At 42.6% G+C, this 24,361-nt stretch overlaps 1 protein-coding gene across 4 annotated transcripts in view; it reads right to left on the bottom strand.

Annotated features, from left to right (window-relative positions):
• Nucleotides 1–24,361, bottom strand: part of NR6A1 (nuclear receptor subfamily 6 group A member 1) — an 82,665-nt gene that overhangs the window by 50,974 nt on the left and 7,330 nt on the right. For 2 of the 4 annotated variants that reach the window (XM_062011737.1, XM_062011738.1), the window contains exon 2: nt 14,600–14,659. The exons of 1 other annotated variant lie outside the window; for it this stretch is intronic. In XM_062011737.1, the coding sequence (XP_061867721.1) occupies nt 14,600–14,659 (60 nt within the window). Of the gene's footprint in view, nt 1–14,599; nt 14,660–21,603; nt 21,641–24,361 lie in introns of those variants that run through there. One more of the 4 variants, XM_062011740.1, reaches the window with a different exon arrangement.

The raw sequence follows: 24,361 nt of genomic DNA, 5'->3' as shown, positions 1-24,361 counted from the left end.
CATCCTGAGTCTGATTTTTAAACCCTACTCCTCAAAAATGTTGTCTAAAAAATACGCTGGAGAGTTAAATTCTGCCCTTGCAAGTGGGTCTTAAGAGTTTGAATACCGGTTAAGCACATCACTTTGAACAGAAAACAGACCAGGGAAGGTTGGCAAAAAGAGCCTCTGCCTAATCAAAATAGCCATAAAAGGAATGACTGGCCATAACCTGCCCCTGTACACATCTGCATATTCAGCTTGGACATGGGAATGATGCTGTTGTGTACATAAGAAAAGGATGCTGATGGCTCATGTGGTCAGGTTTTTGAACCACACATTGAAATAACAGATAATTCAAAAGCCTGTTTTCCCAACTCCAGGTATAGCTATTCCAATAGAAAGTGTATAAAGACTCTCAACAAAAAGAAGAAACCCGTTAACCACTAATAGACTTGGACATTGCAGCTGATGCAAAAGACCAATGTGAATATAGTCTGACCAGTCATTAATATAAAGTATTGCATTACAGGGTTAGTTGCCAATAACAATGCATCAGGTATGCTGAAACCTAGCAATAAACTTGGCAATTCAACAAAAAATGTGGAATCTTAAGAATTTCATTTTATCTTAATAATAGCCAGCAGATGCTGTACTCATTTCAAAACCACAGTATTGATTAACATCCCTCAAAAGTTTCAAATGTTAAGACCTCAAAAGACAACAACTGGCTCTTTTTCTGTTAAGGATAAGGTGAAAGCATGAGGTTTTTAATAAGAGGCAATGCGGACATACAGACTGATGACATCACCTTTTTAATGAGCTTCAGTCATTCTTACTTGCCCTGTACTGTGTGGAAAGAGTTTGAACCATCGGCAGCTGTCCTGAACCACAACACAAAGACATGAGCACAATCACCGTGAATGACCATTGCATAAAACTGCAAATTTTGAGCACGCTGAAGTGCTGCATCTCAATACCAAAACCCTTCTGCATGAACAATTAGCTGTGCTACCTAAGTAACATGCTTGTGAATGAGTCCCAGGGTAAGCTGGAGCACAGGAACTGCCTGCTGGGTAGCAGATCACTCACAACCTGCCCTGCCTTATAGCTGTGCACAGTTTGGTTTTGCAACACCACATTACTCAGCCCTGCGGTTAACCCGTCTTTGACACAAAAAGGCCAGACTGTCTGAGATGAGATGCCAAAAGGCGATTAAGGGCAGGAGGACGCTTGGGGCGGGCACAGAGCAGCACGCTCTGCGCTCATGTGTCTCCCCCCGGGACAGCTCACAGGGGCTCCTCTGCAGCACCACTCACCCCAGCTTGTCGTGTACCACAGACCTCAGCCGTGTTCTGCGGGGGTGTCGGGCACAAGGAGCTACAGAAGTGACACCATCACTTCTTGTGGAGTGCAGGCACATTGGAACAGAGCTGGTGAGGTCCAGCAAACCACAGGTTATCAATCAGCGACATTCCTGGGCCACATTTACTGATTCTTCATCTGCTGACCCAAGTCAGTTCCTACTTTTCTTTAAAAAGTCATATGAGCATCCAAGGCTTTACTGCTTGGGTTCTGGGCTTACTGGCAGTCCGTGCATGTACTTCAGCACAAAAATATACATCTGTCCTTCCTCAGGTGCAGAAAGTCCACGGTGCCTTCTGTAAATAGTGCTACACCTCAAGTCTGATGCCGTGAACAGGAAGGATCAGTCTGGTCTATAAACAGGGTTTAGCCATCCGTACTGTAATTTGCAGTCTCCCACGTTTACGTGCCCGTGCAGCTGCACACATGCCAGTGCCCTGGAGTGTCAGCACTGCCATTTACGTAATTACAGTGCCTTCAACCGGGTACCACCAGGCCTTGTGCATCCAGCTGAACTGACTGATCCGAGGCAACGAGAGCTCTCACCCAGGCACAGAACATCACACCGTTGTGAGACAACCCAGGGAAGTCTGACAGGGCAGCAGCATTACAAAATACAGTTACACAAGGACACGAGCACTCTCCCCTGTAAGTGGATGTTATGAATAGCTGTTCCTATTCAGATCTGTTTCTTTAGGTGGAGTCTCAGATTGTGATTTTGCAGATGATCAGCACGTTTGCAGACAAGGTTCACGTGACAAATACAGATTCTAGTTATAAAACAGAATGCATTCGAGTTGCCATATATATTTTTTCTGCTAAAGATTTAAATATCATGTGGCTTTAGCTTTCTTTCTGTTCACTGAATATCAAGGTCAATTAGGAATGATGTCTGGCTAGTACTCTCAGAGCAGATTAGACAGTTGCATCAAAAAACTGGGACCATGTATAGGTCATCTGTTACTGTGACCTAGATTTCTGAGAATCTGTTCAATTTGTTTTACTGAAAACGTGGTACTCCCTCAGTTCTGTTTCTCATAGCAAACCTCTCTATAATAGCAGAAAATAGCTTTATTAGATACTTGCAGACATTGCTTATTACTTCTGCTAAGACACAAAGAAAATCAAATCCATGCAGCAGACCCGTGCCTGTCATCTATTTAATTTTAAAATAACTGAAGGTTCTGAAAGGCTTATGCCTTATAATCTAAAGCATTTGGTCCACATGCCAAATACTAAGCGAGCTGAAATACATCATAGCTTAGCTTCAGCTTTGTTTGCCCTATTTCATTATTTTGTTCCTTTCAGTAACCAGTGGATAGATGCAATATTCCTGCAATCTACTTTGGAAATGAAGAACTTACTGAAACATTTGAGTAACGAAAGGCTATTCTGTGTCATCTGTGCGAGCTTAGTGGTGCCCTCAAAGGATAGCTGGTTTGGATTGCTCTGCCTGAGAGCAGAACCAGCTGTCCCCCCTGGACCCTGGCTCTGTACTCACTGAGTATGAAGATTCTGCTGTTGAAATTGGGATGCTGAGCGGTATATCCACCTATGCTTTCTGGGTTGTCATTGTGAAACCACATAAAAGCAGATTTCCATTTGGACCATCTAATGACAAATTTCCTCTCCTCTCACAGCTCTTAATTGTTCCGGTTAGAAAGCAATTACTGAAACACAGATCATGCAAAACAGCAGTGCGCTGGGGTAAGGATTTGGGAGAGGAAGGGGGGGAAGGTGTATCTTCAAATGATGGAAAATATTTCCTAAACACCAGTGAGTCCTGTGTAAAAAGAAAACTTTGAAAACAATGAAGTGATTGCAGAATCTGCAGTTCAAAGACCTGTATGCCAACCAAACTGTGGAATTATCACCAGTCTCTGTGGCTTATCCTGCTGTGAGACACACTGCCACATCATTGCACCCCAGGAAGAGAGGTACAGTCAGACAGAGGTCGAAAGGGCACCAAAACCAAGAAACTGTCCATAGATTGAGATTCAAAGATTCAAATCTCCAGTATGTTACTCCCTCATAAATTAGTAAATCTGTTCTACCAAGTCATCTGAATTTGATGCTGCTTTCATATTCAAACTTTTATCTCCATCTCAGCACACTGGGACCAATTTATTTTATAGGCAAGATAAAACCCAGCAATATTTGGGTGACGTTATCCAAAGATCATTCTTCTAAATGAACATAAGTACATTTTCTCCTTTTTGTTTCACATGATGGCTGCATTTAAATAGGCTAAATGTATAATTCAGAAAAGAATGGCTGAGTCCTCCTCACCTGGGGGTCATAGCTACATCCATCCAATATTTAAAAGCACACAAAAGCAAAGAAATTAAATATAGAAGGGGGGGGGAGGAAGTCGTTCTCCCAAGATAATGTTTGCCTGGTAACCAGATAGAAGAGAGTGCTTTCCACCAAATCATAGTTGTTCTACAAGAGTCTTTGAAGATACTTCTATTTTAGATTTTAACACCTGAAGAACAGTTACAAAGCTGCTGCTGTTCTCTGGCTGCCAGCACTAAAGCCAAAACTGCACGTGCATGAGTAGTTTAGATTGCTTGTAGACAAGGCTAAATTAATTCGGTGTGAAAATGTGAACAAACAGCAATGAAACGTAGTGGAAATTCATCCATGGGGTGGCTCAGACCACGTGTAAGGTGGGATAACGTTCTTTCCCTGCCAGTGAGGCCTCACAGGACCTGCTGTGACTAAAGGGACGAACCAAACGCAGCCCATGGGAAGCCAGCTCCGGAGTGCTGTGTATGTGGTGCCTGTTCAGCACCCGAGGAACACATACACTCCTCACTGAAAGCTCAATGCGTGGCCAGCCAAGCCAGACCTTGGCAATTAAGAAATCTCACAGCTGCTGGGAGGAGGAGAATAAGGAAGATGATAGGATGGATCATCACCTCTCTCTTTCCTGCTCCTTACAGTATCACTGTAATGTGGTTTTCTTTGCTTCAGTTATGTACAGATATTGGAAGTGAAGTCACTATTGCACTGAGTGTATTGTGAAATTGATAAGATGGCAGCATAAATTTGACCTGGAGGTGCCCTGCTGCCAAAACTGAACCAAAAGTGAGTGGGTTTTTTTAGAGGTGTTTCTTCTGAGAAGAACTCCAAGTCTTGAAATCCATCAGATGAGAATTGCTGGGTTATAAAGCTGAAAAACAGGAACTAATTATCTTCAAAGGGACAGTTATCAGTGAATCAGGAGGAGACATTATGATTATGAAAAGCAAATCCTTCATTTGATCCCTCTCCAGCCATACTGCTTCCCAAGGAGATAACCTAAGCTGTACCCAGCTACAATTGCTGATATTCCGAACTGTGAGGCAAACGGAACAGACCCAATCAGCACATGACAAAAGTCTGTATTTTTGTATTGTTACATATGGTCAGTGTGTGAACAGGGGCAGGCTGCAGCCCTTAAAATGGGGGTGGTGTCACTGGTCTGGAGCAGCAGGAAGCCACCTGTGAAACGCCCAGCTCAGGAATGGACCTTCCCTTCTGCAGCAGGGATCATGTTTTAATGGAGGCTTTAAAGATCAAGCCACAGAAACCAAACCAGTACCTTGGATTTTTCTCCTGATTACTTTGCAAGCCGTTTTTCTGATGTTTGTCAATTGCACATGCAGGTTCTGGGCACTTCTTGTATCTCAGATTGGAAATCTAAACCACACATCCCCGGGCAGGCGTTGCAGTCAGGGTGAGGCTTCGCAGCATGCGCTGGCTTATCAAAACCAAAGGAGACCTAACTCCAAAAAAGTGGGATTCTTTAATGTAATCATCTCAGCTACATTACAGATTTCAGACACAGTAACAACAGAATCTGTGCCTGACTGTTGAGGCTAGTGTGAGAACAGAAGGCATTCTCTGCCTTCCTTACCCTGAAAAAGACTGGCCAGGTCCAACTAGCTCTGGTCTCAGAGTGAAAAGTCAATCCTGTGCAAGGGAAGAGCTAATTTTTGCAAACTGTCATACTGATGAGTGTGCCAGCAACTTCCAAAATGCTAAAAGGCAGAAAACAGTCTCAGTAACAGAATCATCTGCAGTTAAGATCATGTCTCTCCTTCCCAAAAGCAAGGCACAGGAACTATGCCTGAAGTCACAGCTGATGGGAAATCTTTTTGATCTTCAGAGAGACCCAGAGTTGCCAGCCAAGAAAAGCAATCAGGGTAAGAATGTCTCCTTAAGAAGTACTTATCCTAAATTCACCACCATAATAAATGTAAAGTGTCCTAGGTCTAGAGCAATGCAGTATTTCAGCGATGAAGAATTGTTAGCATGTTTAATATACCAGAAGAGACTGTGTTATTTATATCTACAGAAGCTGCTTACCCAGCATTAGATGTGTCAGGGCATAGTACAACTGCGGGAATTCATCAGGAGGACACCCAAGATTCCTCTCTAATAAAAATGATGAATCTAATACAGACAACAATCTTCATGGCAACAAATGTTATCTTAAAAGATGGGGGATAAAAGTTCACAGGGAAGCTGTGCAAATGCATGAAAAGAAAAACGCATTCCTGGTTACTGAATGCACAGAAGCCTGTCTCCAGAAGTCTCCGTGTGTGTGCTGAAAAATGTCTGGGAGACAGGAGATGATTAGTAGGAAATATGTAAGTTTCTCCTCCTTGTTTACTTTTTTAAACATCCATTAGCCACTGTTTTGATTTTACTTTAGAGTCAGTACTGCTTTAGTGATTGCAGCCAACAGCTACAGTTCAGTAGGGGTCCTAAATATCAAGGTAGTTTTTTTCTAACAAAGACAACTTCTAAAGTTACATGAGATAAAGATACACTATTATTAAGACATCTTGGGCTGAGGTAGTTTTTGTTCTATGTACACTGCAGGTATAAGTAACTCATAAATACAGCCTGCTCCAAAAAACATCCCTGCTGGGTCTACTCAGAACAACTTTCCCTATACCACCCTTGGGCTGCTGGAAAACTGTTCTGGTCCTGAAGAAGCTCCTAAAGTCCTCCCCAGTTTGCCTGGGTGAAATTGTACTTAGTCCTTTGGCAGGTTTGGTGAAGAGGCAAGTGGGTCTTGTGACACTGTGCATCTCATCCCTTCACCTTCCACAAAAAGAACTTTGGAGACAGGAGAGCGAGCTGGAGTCTAATCCAGAACGATCGGTCCTGTGTAAGTAGGTCAGCGAGGAAGCTTCTGAGCGTGGAAATGTCGTCCAGCCCCAGCCACGCTCCTCACTACAGCAAATTCGACAAATACTGCCTTTACTCCAGTAAAGTGCTTGAAAAGGTAGAGGGCATCTGCTTCCTCAACCTGGGATGTCAGACTGCAGGAACATCATCCCTAAATGTCTTATTTTAAAATATTAACATATTTAGCAAAAAGAATCACAACCACAATAACTGTACTCAGCTGGTAAATCCCCTGCTGACTGTCCAGTGCTTTCCAAGAACGAGGAGTGCAGAATATAAACCAAAATGTTTTGTTGCAAAATCACCTCCCTGTAGTTCAAAACCAGCTTTCCATTCTTCCATAGCTCTTGAAACATGGTATGTTTCTGAAGAGCAAGTCAAACCATTTTCCTTGCTAACGCCCATCTTGGAAGTTCTGCTTCTCCCCACCAAAGCGGCCCCATTTCTGAGCCCAAGGCAGTGTCACTGTGCTCCAACCTGGCTCGTTTGTGCAGGGACAGATACTGACAGAGCTCCCTAACCTCCCCTGCTTCACTTCAGAGAACTTGGCTGTACCAGTGACAGTGTTTCTGGTTTTATTTCATTGCTTTCCACTCATCTTTTGAGAAACTTGTTCAGGACAAAGTACCATTCCAGCAGTTAGAGGCGAACTGAACGCAGTCACAACAGCCTCTGTTCCTGTGCAGCATTTCATTGTTTGCACAGTAGTAAAAGTCAGAATGTGCACACACATGCAGTTAATTATCTACCCCAGCCAGGACTGCTTCATACAGCCGAGTCCTTCATGTTCACACATGGTCTATATTCCTTCTTCCCAAACATGTAACTTCGCATTTGATTATGCCAAAGCACTCATTTATGCCTGATTTAACTAGAGATCCAGGTTTGTGTCACTTTTCTGTCTAAAATTCCACAAACCTGCTAACATCTGATACTGTGCTTTTCCCAGGCCAGTAACAGCAGTGTTTTAGGACATGACAAACAGCCATTCCACCACTGCGCCAGCTTGATCAGGTTCCCACTCAGAATTGCATTGAGACCTACACATTTGTCATTTTTAAATCCTTTTAACATTTGCCACTGCAAATTTATATCATACAACTTTAAGCTGTCATACAGTATTAAGTCAAACACCTTACAAAAGTCTAGGCTATGTTGCATCCACAAGCAAGCTTGTCAACTCAAAATGAGATCAAAATAACTTGGTAACTCCTCCATAAATTGCTGGAAACTGGTATTAACATCATTTCTCTCACAGCACTACATTCTAAAAGGACAAACAGGTCAGCTGGTCACCTTATCCCCAATACTTGTCAAGCAGTAGTCCAAGGAGCTTTTGAAGAGTTAAAAATGAAGTCTCCAGTGCTAACTAAGACTGCAGAATCTGGCCGTAACATTGCTGCTCAAATGCTCACCCAAACTTCACTGAAATGACAGCAATAACTGAAAATACTGCCAGTGATTACACCCCCTTGTCTCCCTGTTACCTCATCAAGGTGTACTTGCATGCTTCACTAATGAAGTCATTTACATCTACAAAGAAAGCACATTCTTATAGTACAATTAAAGCCTGTTACAGGACAAAGTAAACAGGGTAATCCTCATTTAGGCTGTATAGATACATACATCTGTATGTGTATATAAATACCCCCCAAGAAACAGAAAAGACTGGGAGAGTGAAAAGAGAACAAGGATTTTGTATGCAGTTCTGGGGGTAAAATCTCCAACAACAAAGGAATTGTAAAGATTTCAGCTTTTCCCATCCCCAGCCTTGCATTTACTGCCCACTTACAGCTCCCAGAGAATTATTTTATCATTTCGGAATCTGTGCAAGTCTGGCTGACAGAGCTTTGAAGTTCACGAGAGAGAAGGAGGGTGCAGTCAGGCCATAGAAACAACATTGTACAGTTTGTTTCTAATGTTCAGAAGAAATTGAGGCTCTCAAATCATGAAATGAGAAGATGAAAGTTAACCAAGTTCAAGGGCAGCAGAGGTACAAAAGGAGGAAGAAATAGTGAACTTAAGAAAAAGCCTCTCACAATGTAGTTTAAATATAAACACACTGGTTTGGTTTGTTAAACCCAAGTGTCATGCTTTTCTTGAACTTAGTTTCCTTGATTTATGTTCCACCTACCACATGTAGTCACCCTTCACCCCGAGACACTCATGAGGCTTAACGCTTGAGACTGAGCATTGCTTGTTATTAATTCAAGTGTTCTTTGTTCTTTCCACCAGCTCCTCCTCCAAAAAGATGTCAAGAAAAAGGTGAGACTAATTTATAAGAGACTTCTTTTTATTTTCAATACCAGTTGATGTTGAATGATACCATTAAAATCAACTCATTTAAGAGACCATAAGCTATATCTAGGAGCAAGCTCATCTCTCAAACACCTTACTCAGTAGATTGTTTCAAGTGCTTTATTAGACAATACACTTACTGTTAAGTTACATGTATCAGCTCAGGATATTCAGAGGCACTTAATCCCCATGACAGGAGTAGATGCTCTGAATTATAAACTAGTCTCCAGAATTTAAGTGATAAATTAACCTCACTAACTCTGTGGGCTCCACTTTACTCACAGGAAAGTTATTTCAGATGTAGCAGCAGATTTCATTTTTAACAAACAAGCTGCAAATAATTCCTCTCTCAAGCCATGCAAGCCAGGTGGAAAAGTGACACTAATTAGACAGATGCAATATGGAGATTGAAGGAAAATAAATCCCTGTTGTCACTTTTCAAGGGAAAGATGATTCATTTATTCTAGCCGGTACGTTCTCAGGCAGACTTCTCTGTATTCGGTTTAAAACTTGCAGTTAAGCTGCTCCGGTAATCTTCTACATCAAATTAAAAGTGATCTGAAGATCAGAAGGACTTCTCATGCAGTGGCTCTCTTTGGGCAGGATTTCCCACACCTCTGGACACCAGGCTGCTCCAGCTCACTACAGCAAATGGAGGAATCTAAACAGAATTCCAGCAATAAATGCCTCTAAACCTGCACATGGCACACAACTCACTCATGGTTCAGTGGTGCCGATTTGTGCTTTCAGCTGCCACAGACAACTCCAGAAAATCCACCTGTGAGTTTCTTACAGCATGTAGGACCACAACATCTCAGTAGCTCAGAGTATCAGACAAGGAAGCAGAGGATAAAAACCCATTGGGTGAGGTGTATTTTGTGCTGTGTGTCTACCCAGTAGACATGTTGGGAGCAGCGTCCTGGATGCAGCCAACATACAAAACATTGCAGAGTTAAGTTAACCCAGCTGGAAGTGAGCAACTGAAGAAGCAGCATGACCAGTCCCCACCCCACTCTCCAGCAGGTATGCCCAGGGAGACGCTCCTGCCATTGAAGGGTCACCTTAGCTTAGTGCAACCAAGCAGTTGCTGGCAGTCTGTGTGCCTGAAAGTAATGGCCCCTAGAAACCCACAGCCAGGAAGAGAGGGGACAGGAGCTGTAGAAATACAGACATTATGTACTTCAAATAAGAAGTAGACTACCCCTGCTCTCACTCTTGCTGGTTTACAGTTCTCTGCTTTAAGAAAAGTTAAACCAGCATCAGCATAGCTGTTTGGGATATGCACACCCATGGAGGAAAGGCTTTTTCACAGCTGCAATTCAGATACAGTCAAAGCTGTTTTAAGAAACACCAAGTCAACTTAGCATCCATAACTGTAGTGTTACACTCCTGCAACTCATTAGTCCTCATGGTTCCATTTTGTAATTAAAATACTCGCAGTTAAGGACTTTACAATGAAGAATGTGCAGGCCTCAGCAGTGTTTCCACTGCTAGCCTATGGAAAACATATGCATGGAAAGTATGTGCAGCCATCGGTGGATAGCTTCAGTGAACATTCAACGCTGTCGGTGAGTTTGAGAACTAGAAAAAACCATCGACCGTTGACTGTACCTTGAGGTTTATCACAAACCCTCTGTTAAACGGAAAGCCTGAACTTTCAGAGTTTCTCACATATGGTTGCCATTAACAGGTCATGATTTACAGATTATATTGAGCTACAGAGGTTGAGTTTTTGCAGTTCTACTTTCTCCAAAAATGAGTTGGTATATATAAGAAATGTTTGTTTTCCCTTAAAAAAACCAGAAACCTAAACCAACTTTATACTAGAGCAGAATTTCTGCAAAACAAAGTATGAGAGTAATGGAAGGTTTTGTGTGGGCAGCACAAAAGCAGTAACGTATCCACACCATATGGTACACTTGGAAACAAATCTGGGCATAGGATATGTTCAAAATAGCAGAATACAGGCCAGATCAGGAGTGAAACCTCATTTCCACTGGGGTTTGGGCAACTTGAGCTTTGCTGGAAAAAGCTTTGGAATGTCAGTTCATTCGCTTACAGGAACCTGTGCTCGATTGCAGCAGCTGCTCGCTCACTGGGAACGCTGGCTGAGGACTGGATCCCTCCCAGCAAGGTCCAGCTGCTCCCACAACTCACACTGTTGCTTTACAATTAGGCAAGCAATAAAATGGCCTTCCTTTCACAGGAACAGAAATCCAAATGCACAGGCACCTCAGCTTTATCTACATGGTGCCCTGTCTGTCCTGCCTGGCTGACCAGATGTAGGACTGCACACAGCAGGCTCTATTAGCATGTCCCTTCCCAAGGGTACAGGTAGTTGTTTTGCCCTCAAAGGGATTGCAGAGCTCAAAAGGAAGGACTCAAAGCACATGGTAGGGAATGTGTCTTGAGCTGCTCTAGAACAGATCGTGTAAAGTGTGTGATTTTGCTTCTGTGTAGAGTCACAGATGGGTAACACTAAATAGACACCAGTCTCAGGAGCCAGAGAAAGGCTCCCTTTGAGCACCCTTCACACCTTTGTATGATTGTACAAAATGACCTAGTGGCATTAGATACTTTGTGGATACTTTGGGAGTGAAGCCCAGCCTTCACTGAGTTACAGGACAATGTGCTGCTTGAGAACTTTTGGAAAACTTAAATGCAGGAATAGGGAAGGTTCAGTGAACATGTCATTTTCAAGCCCTTGGGGATAAATGGAATCATGAACCATATACAGTACAAAACACATACTCCTGAGTGCAGGAACCTGCACTGTAAGTGGAGCAACCAAGCTAAAAAAAAACCCCACCACCCATCTTTACAAAAGAGGCAAAGTATCTAATATTGTTAACGCAGTGGGGAAATTGAAGAACGTTTTTCTAACACTCTGTGAAAATGCACTTTCCTGAAGTCACCCAGATTTAAGCAGCCCTGAAATTGCTGTATGTCCTGAGGTCAAGACAACTGCAATACTGACTATTGCCTGTGAAACCAGGAACCCCAGAGCGCTCTGAAGGAACAGCACTGCCCACCTTTAGCATCTAATGGCTGCAATCAACATTCATTGCTGTCGGTGGGTTTTCATTTCTATCAACTCACTGATCAATGAATGCAAACTGCGGACCAGCTAGCTGAGAGGCTGCACAGCCACACAGTGCAGAGCTGTGCAGCTGGCAAGAACGGGGACCTTTGCTTTTGGCTGAAGCAGCCCTGTATTCAAGTTCTACCAACCAAGAATTGAGTGAGGCATGGCTATGACTGCCATTATCTTGCCAAAGTTCAGGACACATCATCCAGCTCTTTCATGAGTGTGGGTGCTCTTTCCCACCCAGCAGCCGCTAGGAAGACTTATCATACAAGAATGGTAAGTTCTGGATAAATAAGTATTTCTTGTAAAAAAGCAGATATTACAGGGCACAAACTAATTGTATGAAGCATTCCAGGCACCTTGTTTTCTGAGAACAAGCTCCTCTTCAACCTGCTGGTTTTAAGAGCTTCTGCAGCAGTGCAAGACAAACCCAGGCTCCAGCCCCCCAGACACTTGTGCAATGCACTGGACCCTCACAAGTCTATGAAATCTCTTTGCCTGCTGACGTGGGGGTGTTCTGAATACAGGAAAGTCACAACCCATCCTCAGCAGAGACTTGAGTTAGTCTTCCCTGTTGTTTGTCAGCATCAAGAGAGGGTGCTTCCATGCTGAATACTTCAAAAAGAATACAAAAAGCAATCGTGGAAACCCGATCCACAACTACCAGGTACATTTTTGTACAAGTCTCTACTGCTTACTGAAGCACAGTAAAAATAGTATCTTGCACTACTTGTATTTTTGCTGTGAAGTGGGTTTTTTAAAGAAAATTTGACTTGTGCAAACTCAGTTAACTTTGCATGACATACCCGTGCTCAGGAATGCCACTGTTTTTTGCTTTAATCGTGCTTGGTCATGAGACAGCAAGGGAAGAAACTTACTAGTGGAAGGAAATGTTAGCAGACATGCTAAGCATTTTTCAGAATCCATGCATGGGAAGTTTTACATGTTTCTGGCACCAACTGTTTGCTCCCTAGCAGAGATTAGCACCTGCAGACCGCCTGCCCCGGACATCAGCCAAACCCAACACACCAGGATGATGCTGAGTGCCAGCACGTTCAGTGCTGCCACTACAGAAACTGGACAGCTGAGGCTGGAGATCTCAGAACTGCCTGAGCAGGAACTGCCAGGGCTTGGCTATCGACACCCTGAGGCTCTGGCCAGCAATGGTTGTGCTTGCACAGCACTTGGGACATTGCTGTCCAGCTGTCCCACAGCCCTTCTGCAGCTGGCAGGGCCTCAGCAGCCCACCAACACTGAGGGGTTGATCAAAAGACAGGAAGACATCAAAAGAACTCAAGGAGCTCAGTTTATTTAGTTTATCAAAAGTTTATATCAATATCTTTGTAGGGAACATAAGTTTGACAAGCATTTGCAGTTCAGCAAAAGATAACAGACATGAAAGCTGTAGCTAGACAAATCCAGACTAGCAATAATACAGTAAGAGGGAAGAGAGTCATTCAAGTTCATGTTACATAGCCAGCCTTGTGTTTGGCATATACATTCTGTTGTGAGAATACTGTGGAAGACACAGCTTTGGTTTAGTACTATTTAATGTATGAGAAGCCTGAATGTAGTAAATCTGACCTATGTCAGGCTACAAAGATGCAACAGAACAGTGGCCAATAGATCTCCATAACCTCTTCATGTGTCTGAACAATTTAAATTCTCTGTATGGATGGGAAGTTACCTGTGTCCATACAAAAGGGATCAAATACACAAAAACCTAGCTAGATGCCTACAGAAGTGTGCTTTATTAATCAACAAGCAAATAACTGCACGTTTTCAACTCTGAGGCTACTATATATTCATTCCACGTGACTCTGCTCATTATAAAGGAAGACACCACATATTCTCATTGTAGAGGAGCCACAGGTCTCCAGAGTTCTCCAATAAAGCAAGTGCAAGTCCCTCAGCACGTGTCATGTAGAAAGGACAGCATCCCAACTCCAGAAGGCATGTAGCACTTGAGAACATCTCAGCATTATGTTTAAAATAAGCTGCCAGTTAATAGTCTGGCACGTTTGAAAAAGCCAGAGCTTCCAAAGTCACAAGAAAATTTGCTTTAAATAAGAGCTCATCTCACCTAAGCACAGTTGAACGTGTGCCTGTGAGTGCCAGCAGTCCCTTGTTGCCATCTAGTGGAAGACCATCCAGAAAAATGCATTTGGTCCCTCGCCCAGCCAAGTACCACTAGATGGAGCATTACGAAAGAATTTTGAATTCATATTATTTGAGGTGTCCAGCAGCTCAGACTTTTAAAGACTCAAAAAGCTCCTTACAGTGAAACTGAGGATTTCACCAGCTGCTTTCAGTTTCATGAGAAGTCCCAAGCTGTAATATTACACTGAAATGCTTCAGATACTTCTATATCAAGATAGCTTTTCAGCCCCTTAGGTGCTTATATCACCAGGCATCTGCTTTTCACCTTTTACCAATATATCTCTGGTGGCAAAAGACCTTATGCAACCTGCATTCTGCTGGTGTAAGTAGTGATGTGCAGACCTGGTCTATGCTACTTTTGTGAGGAAGATCTGAACAACTATCATGTGGGAGTCTCTACTTCCATGAGTAGCCATTAGCTCTAAAACTTCTCCAAATCTCTACCGTGAAGTATGAATTCATATCTTTGGATTATCTCAGAATGAGAAATTGTACCTCATCACATGTGGCAAAAAAAGGAGTACTTACTGCCCATGGAGTTCATAGGAAGGACAGGAGAGGAAGAACTCATCTGCTCCACATCTGTAGCTAATGGGAAAGTGAAAAATGAGAAAGTTGTGATGTGCATGTTACCAAGAGGTCTTTACTTCTGCTAACTTTCATTTACATTTAAATGGAATATGCATATCTCTAATGACCTGAGGAAGCTTTGAGAAGCAGTTGATTTTTAATAGTGTCGTCCTTCCCTCTTGTAAGATGTTTCTCATACACGTCATCTGCAGATCTACTTTTCTGAGCATTTATACTGGTAATCTGTAACTTGCAATCGTTTGAGTATGTCAACTCAGAACAGTTTCCAGCACAAAGATTCTGAATTGCATCAGCTTTAAACTGTATACAGTATCAATTTCTAAGCAGAGCATTACAGTGGTATGGAAGGACATGCTGATCTCCCATCTGTGTCCAGTGTACCTTCAAGAGATTTCTGGTAGGAGTAGAGATCCCCTTCCAAAGGCATGCAGAACACTGGCATTTGATCTCACTAGTACCAGAAACAAGTATCTTTAAGTACAGACACTCTAAAAGCTTTATTTTCTAACTACTAAAAGAAGAGGAAACAGAACTACATTCATGTGTTTTGCCAATGAAAAGCCCCAAAGTCAAAACGTGATCTGAACCAAATGCCAGACACCCTCTGAGTTTTGGGCAGCATCCACCATTCTGAGATCCAAACCAGGAAAGAACCATCCTCCAGAAACAAGGTCAGTTTTAACCCAAGATTAGGTAAAACACATTCACTCTCTGCACATCACCACAAACACCCAAGTCAAACAAATCCGTCTCCATCATTTGGACGCTAGTAGATACCACATAATTACACATTACATAATTCTCATTTAGTTTTAAGTTCCAGTAAATGCATACTACAAGTTTACATTCCTAACCACTGAACACAGGCCCAGAAGTGTAACTTCAGCCCAAAGCCAGCATTTGCCATCAGGCTAAACCTTGGGTTCCACATTCTTACAATTCCCATTTATTTGGCAGCAGGCAGTTCCCTGAAGACCACAGTTTAGACTGAAAACTGCAAATTTCTGCTCTAATTAGGCAAACCACAAACAAATGTAAACACATCAGCAGACCATTTTACAGAATGTGAAGAGCAGACATAGCTTATGTTAACTTAATCCCCCCACCATGCTTTCCTGCCCCACCTAGCAAGCGCTCTGCTTGGTGTTGCTACACAAAGCTGTCAGCTTCACTTCAACGCACTAAATACCAAGTCAAGAACAGCCACACAGACAGTGGCAGACTTACCCAGGAATGCCCTGGGTTGTTCCTGTCCTATTCTACATTGATTTATTTACTGCCTAGAACATCTAAGCGTGAATTTATAATTTCACTTGGTTCTTGTAACTCTTGCACCAGTGTTCAGAAAGGTGCATGTGACATGCCAGGCTGCAGCTGGGACAGTCACACTCTGCAGTACCAGACAGGTCTCTGGTATGCTTAACAGACAAAAGTCGATTCTGCATCTTCCCATTCTCCACCTTAATCCCATAGTCTTCCTAACATGGGAATTGCTAACCCTGAGCTCTAGCAGGTCATACATGTATTTTAGTACAAAAGATTCTTTCTACACAGTACAGCAATTCAGATTCTTGGAAAGAGTTTCATATTTGTCCCAATTTAAAGCTACATATGATTTCACATAGAACCAAGGAACCCAAAAAACAAGGGCAGCATTAAAGCCACTTTTATTGTTCTGAGAGTGGTAAGATTCAGCCTGTGTAAATGTCACTATTGAGCACAACTCAGCTTTCAGAAAGGTTGAAGTAACAAATTAGCAGATGGTCATTTAAAGGTTACCTGCTGCTCTCTGGCATAAAGAGGTCAACTGCCCACCAAGCCAGCCAGATGGCAATGAGCAGGCTCTGGGTGGCCAGCAGCAGCCTGTACCACTTGAGAAGCCATTGTGTGAGGAACAGTCACTTGGGGTAGTAAGCTACACCTGCAAACAGCTGGAAGAGTTTATCAAGTATCACTCAAAAAGCAACCGAATAACATAGATGCCTTCTGATGAGAAATTTGAGTGGTAAACATTTGGAGAGCAACAGGGTGAAAGTTTTAAATCCTATAGTTTTAGATTGGTTGCTGTAATGCCACACTAAGGGCTGTAAATAGCAGAAGTGTAACAGTATGCCCTACCTATTCTTGGAAAGGAGAATTTCAGTTCATGCTTGAAGTTCTATATTTTCATTTCTAATACATTCACCAGGGCTAGCAGTGCAGTCACAGCTGTCTGGCCCTTCAAGTATGAAGTTACTAGAATTGCCTGAATGTCCTGTCAAGTGCTCCTGTAAACCAAGCTCCTGGCAGCTGGCCGAGAGCTCACAGACTGGGTGAGCCTGGAGCATGGCAAGGCTGTGCTATCAGAAGGGTCACAATACCTCAGCATTGCTGTGCTTGTGCTACTGGCAGATGGGTATTTAAAACCTATACATCTCAAAATCATATTTCACATTCTTTTCTAAATTATATTGAAGTGCAAGTGCTCCTACAGCTCACCTTAGGTGGATTTCTACATCTCGCAGGCATGTACATTAAACTTCAAATGGCTGTTTATGAAAGCTGGCAATGCTGGTTCTGTTCTTATCCACAACCTCTCGCCCTCCCTCCAGCCCTTTTTATCTTCATAGTTACATGCAATACATTAAGCTCCCAGAAATAATTCAGCTGAGAGGAGATATGGATTAGTAAACAGCTAAGATTTTCGAAACTGGTTTGCTCTAGATGAAAAGGACAAAAGTCTGCTCAGCTATGAGGAGCAGCTGCTGCCAATACAACTATTTACCCTCTGACCTCTCCTCTGCCCAGTAAGTGAACAGTGCCAATTGTTTTCTTGTATTATACACTGTTTACAAGCCCTGGGTGGCATGAAAGGAATTAATAATTTAGCTCATGGAGCTGATGACCTTTATTGGGGTACTCTGTTTGCCGAGCAGAATCCAGAGCAAAATGCTTTCTTGAAGCCACAGGGTTTCTTTAAGAGGTTTTTACTTTACAGCCTAATTGGCCACCATAACATAAATCAATTATTTCTCCTGATTTAAGCAACAATGCTACTTATTCTCAATTGCCTGACTTCTAAATTCCCCTGTATCAGGCCTTGTTCTTTGGCTTTTGCAATTGTCTAGTAAACAAGCTGGCAAGGATTGCTTGGAGCACTCTGCAGGGTTAGGAACATTTGGGAACACTGGCCAAAAAAAGGTTATGCTATTTTGAACTCCTCTTGACCTTTGACTGCCCTTGTCCCCATTTATGCTAATTGAAAGGGTATATGGGCTACTCCTAGAAATGAACTTAGCCTGAACCTGTGACATAGCATTGGACTTTGGAGATAGCAGTGCATGAGGTTCGGTACCCCCTCTCAGAGGTAGGTACAGTAGATAACCTGAACAAATGCAGGAGTACCACAGATCAGAATAAGCAGAACATGCTGATTCAGCAAGTTGCATCATCTTCCACTGCTTCTGACCAGCTGCTAGCCTGCTGAAGATCAATCACCCACATGGGTCTGTTCAGTAAAAATGCAGTGGTGCTGGTGGGGTTACAAACAGAAGGACACTTGAATAGTAAAATCTCAGTAAACCAGATAATATTTTAGTAAAGACTGTGAAATATGCATGCTAAAAATAGGGATTCTGACTTGGGAAATGCCAGTAATGTAACACTGGATTATAGGCTTCTCCCTACAAAACTGAGGCATTAGAACTTCCAGGCAACATCCCCAAGACCTTTCAGTAGAGTTGTACTTCTATTATCCGTTAATAATTCAGGTTGGAAGAATTCTCTGGAGCTCTTGTTGAACTTTGCACTGGAAGCAGACCTAGTTTCAAGGCTGGGTCTGTTACTCAAGCTTTCAAAATCTGCAAGGATGGAGACTCCATGGCCTCTCTGGACACCTGTTCCAGTGCTGCATTCCTGCCACTAAGTTTTTATCCCCTCCCCAGAATGTCCAATAGGAATGTTCTTTGTTGTAACTCATGACCATTGTATTGGCTTTTTGCCACGTACCTTTGAAGAGCCTGGCTCCAATTTTCCTACAGCCACTTTAAAGAACTGGAAGATGTCAAGTTAATCCCCACTTAGCCTTCTCTTCTCCAAGTTAAACAAATGCAATTCCCTCAGCCTGTGTGCATCTGCCTTCCAGCCCCCAGCCATCTCAGCAGCCCTCCAGCAGACTTACTTCAGTTCAACCTGTGTTCTGCTGGGATGCCCAGAATTGCAGTTTTCCAGGTGTGATTCTGCCATGTCTCAGAGAGAATAAGCACTTCCCTCAGCCTCCTGGCTATTCATAAGCCAGCACATGAGCTGTCATCATTACAAGCACAGCCTACTCAGTCATGAGGTTCATCAGGACCCCAGGTTCTTTCTGCAAAGCTGTACTCCAACCTGGACTGCTGCATGGGGTTATTACATTCCAGATGCAGGACTTGACATCTGCCTCTGTTTAATTTTGAAACGTTTTCCTTCAGGTTATTGAGGGCCTCCAGAACAGCAGCTGTGCCCTCCAAAGTATCAATGGGCATCATCTGCAAGTCTGATGAGAATACTCCATCCCATTATCCAGATGGTGAAATTGCTAAATAGTATTGGCCTCAATATTGGCCTCAAGGACAGCCACAGACTAACTGGCCACTGGTAAGTATTTGAACTGTTGATTGCAACACCCTTAGAATCAGAGAGCAGAGTTTTCACTTACATTTGCTGTGAAACCTAGTTTGACTACAAGGATTTGGGAGACTGCATCAAAAGCCTAACTTGAGGTTAAGGTTAATGACAAAATTGTCATCTCCTCATTCAGTGATCCAGTCATATCACAGAAGGAACAAGTTTGGTCAGGCATGATCTCCCCTTGGTAAACCCATAGCTAGTATTCCAAATTACCTTCCTGTCCCTCAAGTACCTGGAAACATCTTTTAGGAGAATTTGCTCCATCGTTTTCCCAGGGATTGAGATGAGGTTGACCAGCTTGCAGTTCCTCAGATCAACTACTGCTCAGCAGAGCCAAGTTAAAGGTGATTCATTACCCCTTATCAGTTAAATTTTACTATGCAGAGACATTCCTCCCCTTTCCTCCACATTGGGTAGAGCTTCTTGTCTCACCTCAACACTGAAAACACATGCTGTTTGGAAAGAGGAGTGGGACATATCATCTCATGATAAATATTAAGCTTCATTAACATGGGAAACAATTACAATTCCTGCTTAACACAACTGAAAGGAAACATTCACAGCAGTTTAGTGTTCCACATACTCAAGAGCTGTACCTGCACTGTATTCCTCAATAAACACCATACAGACATTGTTATTTTAAATGCCTGTTTACATTCCAGTAAAATTCTGTCAGCATGCTATCTGATTTATTGATGCCATCAAAAGTCACAGGATTCCTGAAATGCCTCCTGAGACAAAAAAAAAATCAAAGCAGAGGAGATGCATGTTGCTGTGGTATCAGCTTTACCACATATGTTATGGGCTAGATTTCCAGAAGCTGCCTGTGCTTCCTGAAAAAAGTGCAGTGCCCTTCTTGAAAGCTGCCCATGCTGCTTCACTGGGAGATTTAGGGGTTCTCCTCCTGTTACATGGGGTGGGACAGATGGATGTGTTCCGAGAGCCACCACTTGGCAACTGCAAGGTTCATTGAGGCTGCTCTCAGCCAACTACAGCAGCCCACACATTCCTCTGAAGGGGGGTTCATATAAATCTTGCACCTTATTTTGGACCTTCAGGCTACAGAAAGAGAAAGCTTGGTACACAGCCAAGAAGGAAGAGCTTTTTAGAAAAATAACTATGATGAAGAAAGCTTCCAGCACACTCTAAACAAGTGACATTTAGTCACTGAGTACAAGCCCTCAGAAGAGCTCCACAAGAGGCACTGGGTATTTATGCAAAAGGGACTACACAATAACCAGGCCTGAAAACATGCCTTCCTAAGACATCTAGTTTCTTTACCTTTAAATTGAGACTCATGTTAATCTTGATTCACAGATCAACACTGAAATGTTTTACATCATTTCCTTTTGCTTTCCAAGCATCATATTCAGACTTAAAATGACATACTACAGTATCAGCACTCCAATGCAGCACTGGCAGTATCAGTTAGGCAGTAAACATAAGAAACCTACTTCCAGTTTCCAAAGAACCACATCAGTGCTTTTTGCTCCTGCATTACAACAAACACCTCTGTTTCACAGCCAGTGCCTCCCAGGATGCAATGCCCCATTCTGTGTCCATAGACATGAAGTTTTAGGTCCTCTGTACATGGGAACATTTTGGTTGAATGGAATACTGCATACCAGGCAGCTCAGGGCACCTCAATATTGAAAGATAATTGCATCATCATTCTGTAAATCTATGGAAACTATTTACTTTTTGATCCCTGATAACACATTGACCAACAGAAAGCACATTACTATGGCAAAAGCCATCTATTGAATCCACTAGAATTACCTACATTAAAACCCAACATTAACTGACATTGTACAGGACTAGAGATGCTATTGATGTTTTAGAATTAACAGCAACACAGATTAATACTTATCTCCTAATAACAGCACATTGTCACATACAGAAGATGCCAGAAATCATGTTGCAAATTAGCCAGCGTTCCCAGAGGTGAGTGGCTCTAGATGCCAACTTGTGTGCCAGGCTAGAAAAAGCTACTGTAAATGAAGCTTTTTACCACCCAGCAGGTAACATGCCCTTTTAATTCAGCAGCTAGTGTATGAATGGCACTAACAATCTGGGATCCTGGAGGAGCACTGACACATGAGTCTGAAAGCAGGGGGTTTTTTTCCCCCTAACCTCAAGGTTAATTAATTTAACAGCATTTATCTTCAAATTTTAATTAGTGAGATAGTATTACAGCTTCTAACTCTAATGGACTTCAGCTGCACATTGCCAATGTCTACTAGGACTTGGCTCACTGCACTAGCCTGGAGATGAGAAGACCAGCTAGTACTTACTAGTGGAAGAATCCTGCTCTGTGGGAGGATCTCGACAGAATCCTAGAATGTGAAAGATAGGTGTAAGCACTACACATCGAAACAAGTTTCCTCATTGTTACCACAAGTACACAAAGACTCAATCATCCAAATCAACCATGAATGTATAATCAATATTAAAACAGCATTAGAGGGAAAAACCAACTGCCTAGGTACAGTCCTACAGTGCTCAATAATGAAGCGATGGCTGGGTTGCAGCAAATATGCTCACTATCACCTAAAAGCCACTGTTGTCATTCTATATTTAAACAAAAAGTTTTATGGTTCAGCACATGGAAGTGACATGTTTTAGAAATATGATACATTCTGTATTGTATGAGTCAGCCACTAGAGCTGTAGCTCTCACTGCACATCACACGAGGAACAAATCAATGAATGAGCTTAGCATTTAATTTGTTAGTGTGGGTATATAGTGTGGTTGCTGCTCTTCCATTTTTCCCAGGTCTTCATTTCCTACAAGCTACCTGGAAGTGTTCTGTGGCTCATGATGATTGATTGAATTAAAGGCAGGTCCCTGAGATGCCTGTGGGATGCTCAGGGACTCGGGCAGGCATGCCAGAGCTGGGGTGATGCTGCAGCAAGAGCAGGCACGCAGCTTTTCAGCAGATACAGTTCACTCAGTTGGACCCTAAACTTCTCCTGGAAAACAGATATGAAAAAGGCTGGCACACTGCAACTTCACAGCCACCTGGCCCCAGACAGCACTCATAGCTTGGCATCACTATAACACCTGCTATGAAATATGAGAGTTTTGCACCCTGTTAAAAATGTTTTCCTTCCATTGATTCAAGCATCTTGCTCATGAAATTCAGTGATCTACATACAGCCTTCCAGTCTCCCTGGGTATTTCTCTTCCAGCCCTATCAATTGCTGGAGTGAAAAGCTTACATTAAGCATTTGGCCTCCAAGGGACAGGGTCTAAATACAGGCAAGAACCAAGGGAAATTTGATCCTTTTCTCCCCATCTACATCTCTGCCTACTGTCTACCATGTTTGCAAACCGTATTAGCTCCTGCTGCTTGCAATTCCAGAAACACTTCCCTTTCTCTCTGAGGCTCATTCCAGCCACATGTCTACTGCCATAAGCTCATTTTGCAGGATGCCACATCTCTTATTAGCTTTTAATTGTGATAATACATCTAAACATCTTAAAGTACATCAGAAACTGTTTGACAGCTAGAAAATATTTCTCAGGATAAAAGCATTATTCCTAACACTTGGATATTTGTTTCCACTTACATTAGGAAATTACCTTAAATACAGAAAAACCTACATTTTGAAGGAAGTTCCTATTCTTCTCAATGGGAAAATAATTTGTGTTAATTTAGTATACACTGTTGCTCTGAAGAACAATCTGAACTTTAAATTTTAGCTAAATCTAGCTTTAGAAAAAGAGTTCATGTTTTGCAGGCTTCCATGAAAAAAGTGTACCATTTTGCTTTTTTGTCTCAAGTTTAAGACACGTGATTACAAGTTTTTATAATTTTAAAACAATTGTATTCATTGCTAAGGGAAATCTGTTTATATTCCTTCTTTTGAAGCTGAGCAATCTACTAGGTGAGCAAACAAAAACATTTACAGATCAGTATTTTATACATTTCTTAAGATCAGTATAAACATTCAGTAGCTGTGATTTACCATTCATTTTTTTTATACAGCAGCAAAAATGCAGCTTAAAGGAATTAGCCTGTCAGTACATTACCTCCCCTTCTGCACATACAACACAACCCGTTCAGCTCCCACTCCAGCAAAGCAAAACACTGATGGTGAGCAGGGTGCTGTCTCCTGGGCACAGCCTCTGCCCTTCTCTCCCCAGACAGCCACCCCAGCCATCCCTCCAGGTCTACCCTGGCACCCAAAGGCCCACTGGGCCAGCACACCCACAGGAGCCACCCAGCAGCAGCAGGAGTGTGTGCTCACAACAAGAGATCACAGCCAGGCCCAAAGCTGGAGTGTACACACTTCATCAGTGAACCACTTAAAAACAAATCATCCCTGAATTCGAGGAGCTTCTGCATGTGACAAGGTGCTTGTGTTCTCTCGTGAAAGCCTGGACACACTGAAGCACAAAACAAGCACTACAGAAAGTGATTTCAACAGGCAGGGAATCAAATTAAAAGAAGTCAGGCAACATTTCATTTAAGGGACAATTGAGGCTGATGCTACTCTTGTGTGTGGGTAAGGGAAGGGATCCAGTACTTCAGTGTATTTGCTGGGGAGCCACAAGAGCCTGCCAGCTACCTGAACTGTAGCATGCCCATCTGCAAAGCCTCTCAGCACAGAGAGAGAGCTTCAGCTGATTAGAGTCACAACAAATATTAACATGCTTTTAAAGCTGTAGCTTAATTTTTAATCCCTGTGATAAGAACATCAAGGGCTTGTATTCCTGTTGCACTGCAGGTAAACAATGCAGTATCCATACAGCACAGCAATCCTCAGGAAGGCATCACTCAGTGCTTCCATCACGGCTGCTCCCTCTCTACAAGGCCATTCTTTGAGGCTTCAGACCAGGCAGCTAAGGCAGGACAAGACCCAGGCATGGCAACTGGCTACTACACATACACCCTCAGAAATACGTAGTCATACTTTGCTTTTTGACAATATTCTCAGGTTTAATCAAGGAACAGAACAAGTGGCCGCAGACAACAGCCATAGTTTCAGTTTGGACGTCTCCAATGAATTCATAAGCCACCAAAATCCATTAAAGGAAGTGTCAGAT

This window comes from Colius striatus, chromosome 19 (assembly GCF_028858725.1).
Source record: "Colius striatus isolate bColStr4 chromosome 19, bColStr4.1.hap1, whole genome shotgun sequence".
In the NCBI taxonomy this organism is placed as follows: Eukaryota; Metazoa; Chordata; class Aves; order Coliiformes; family Coliidae; genus Colius; species Colius striatus.
This window is presented reverse-complemented; position numbering and strand designations above follow the sequence as displayed.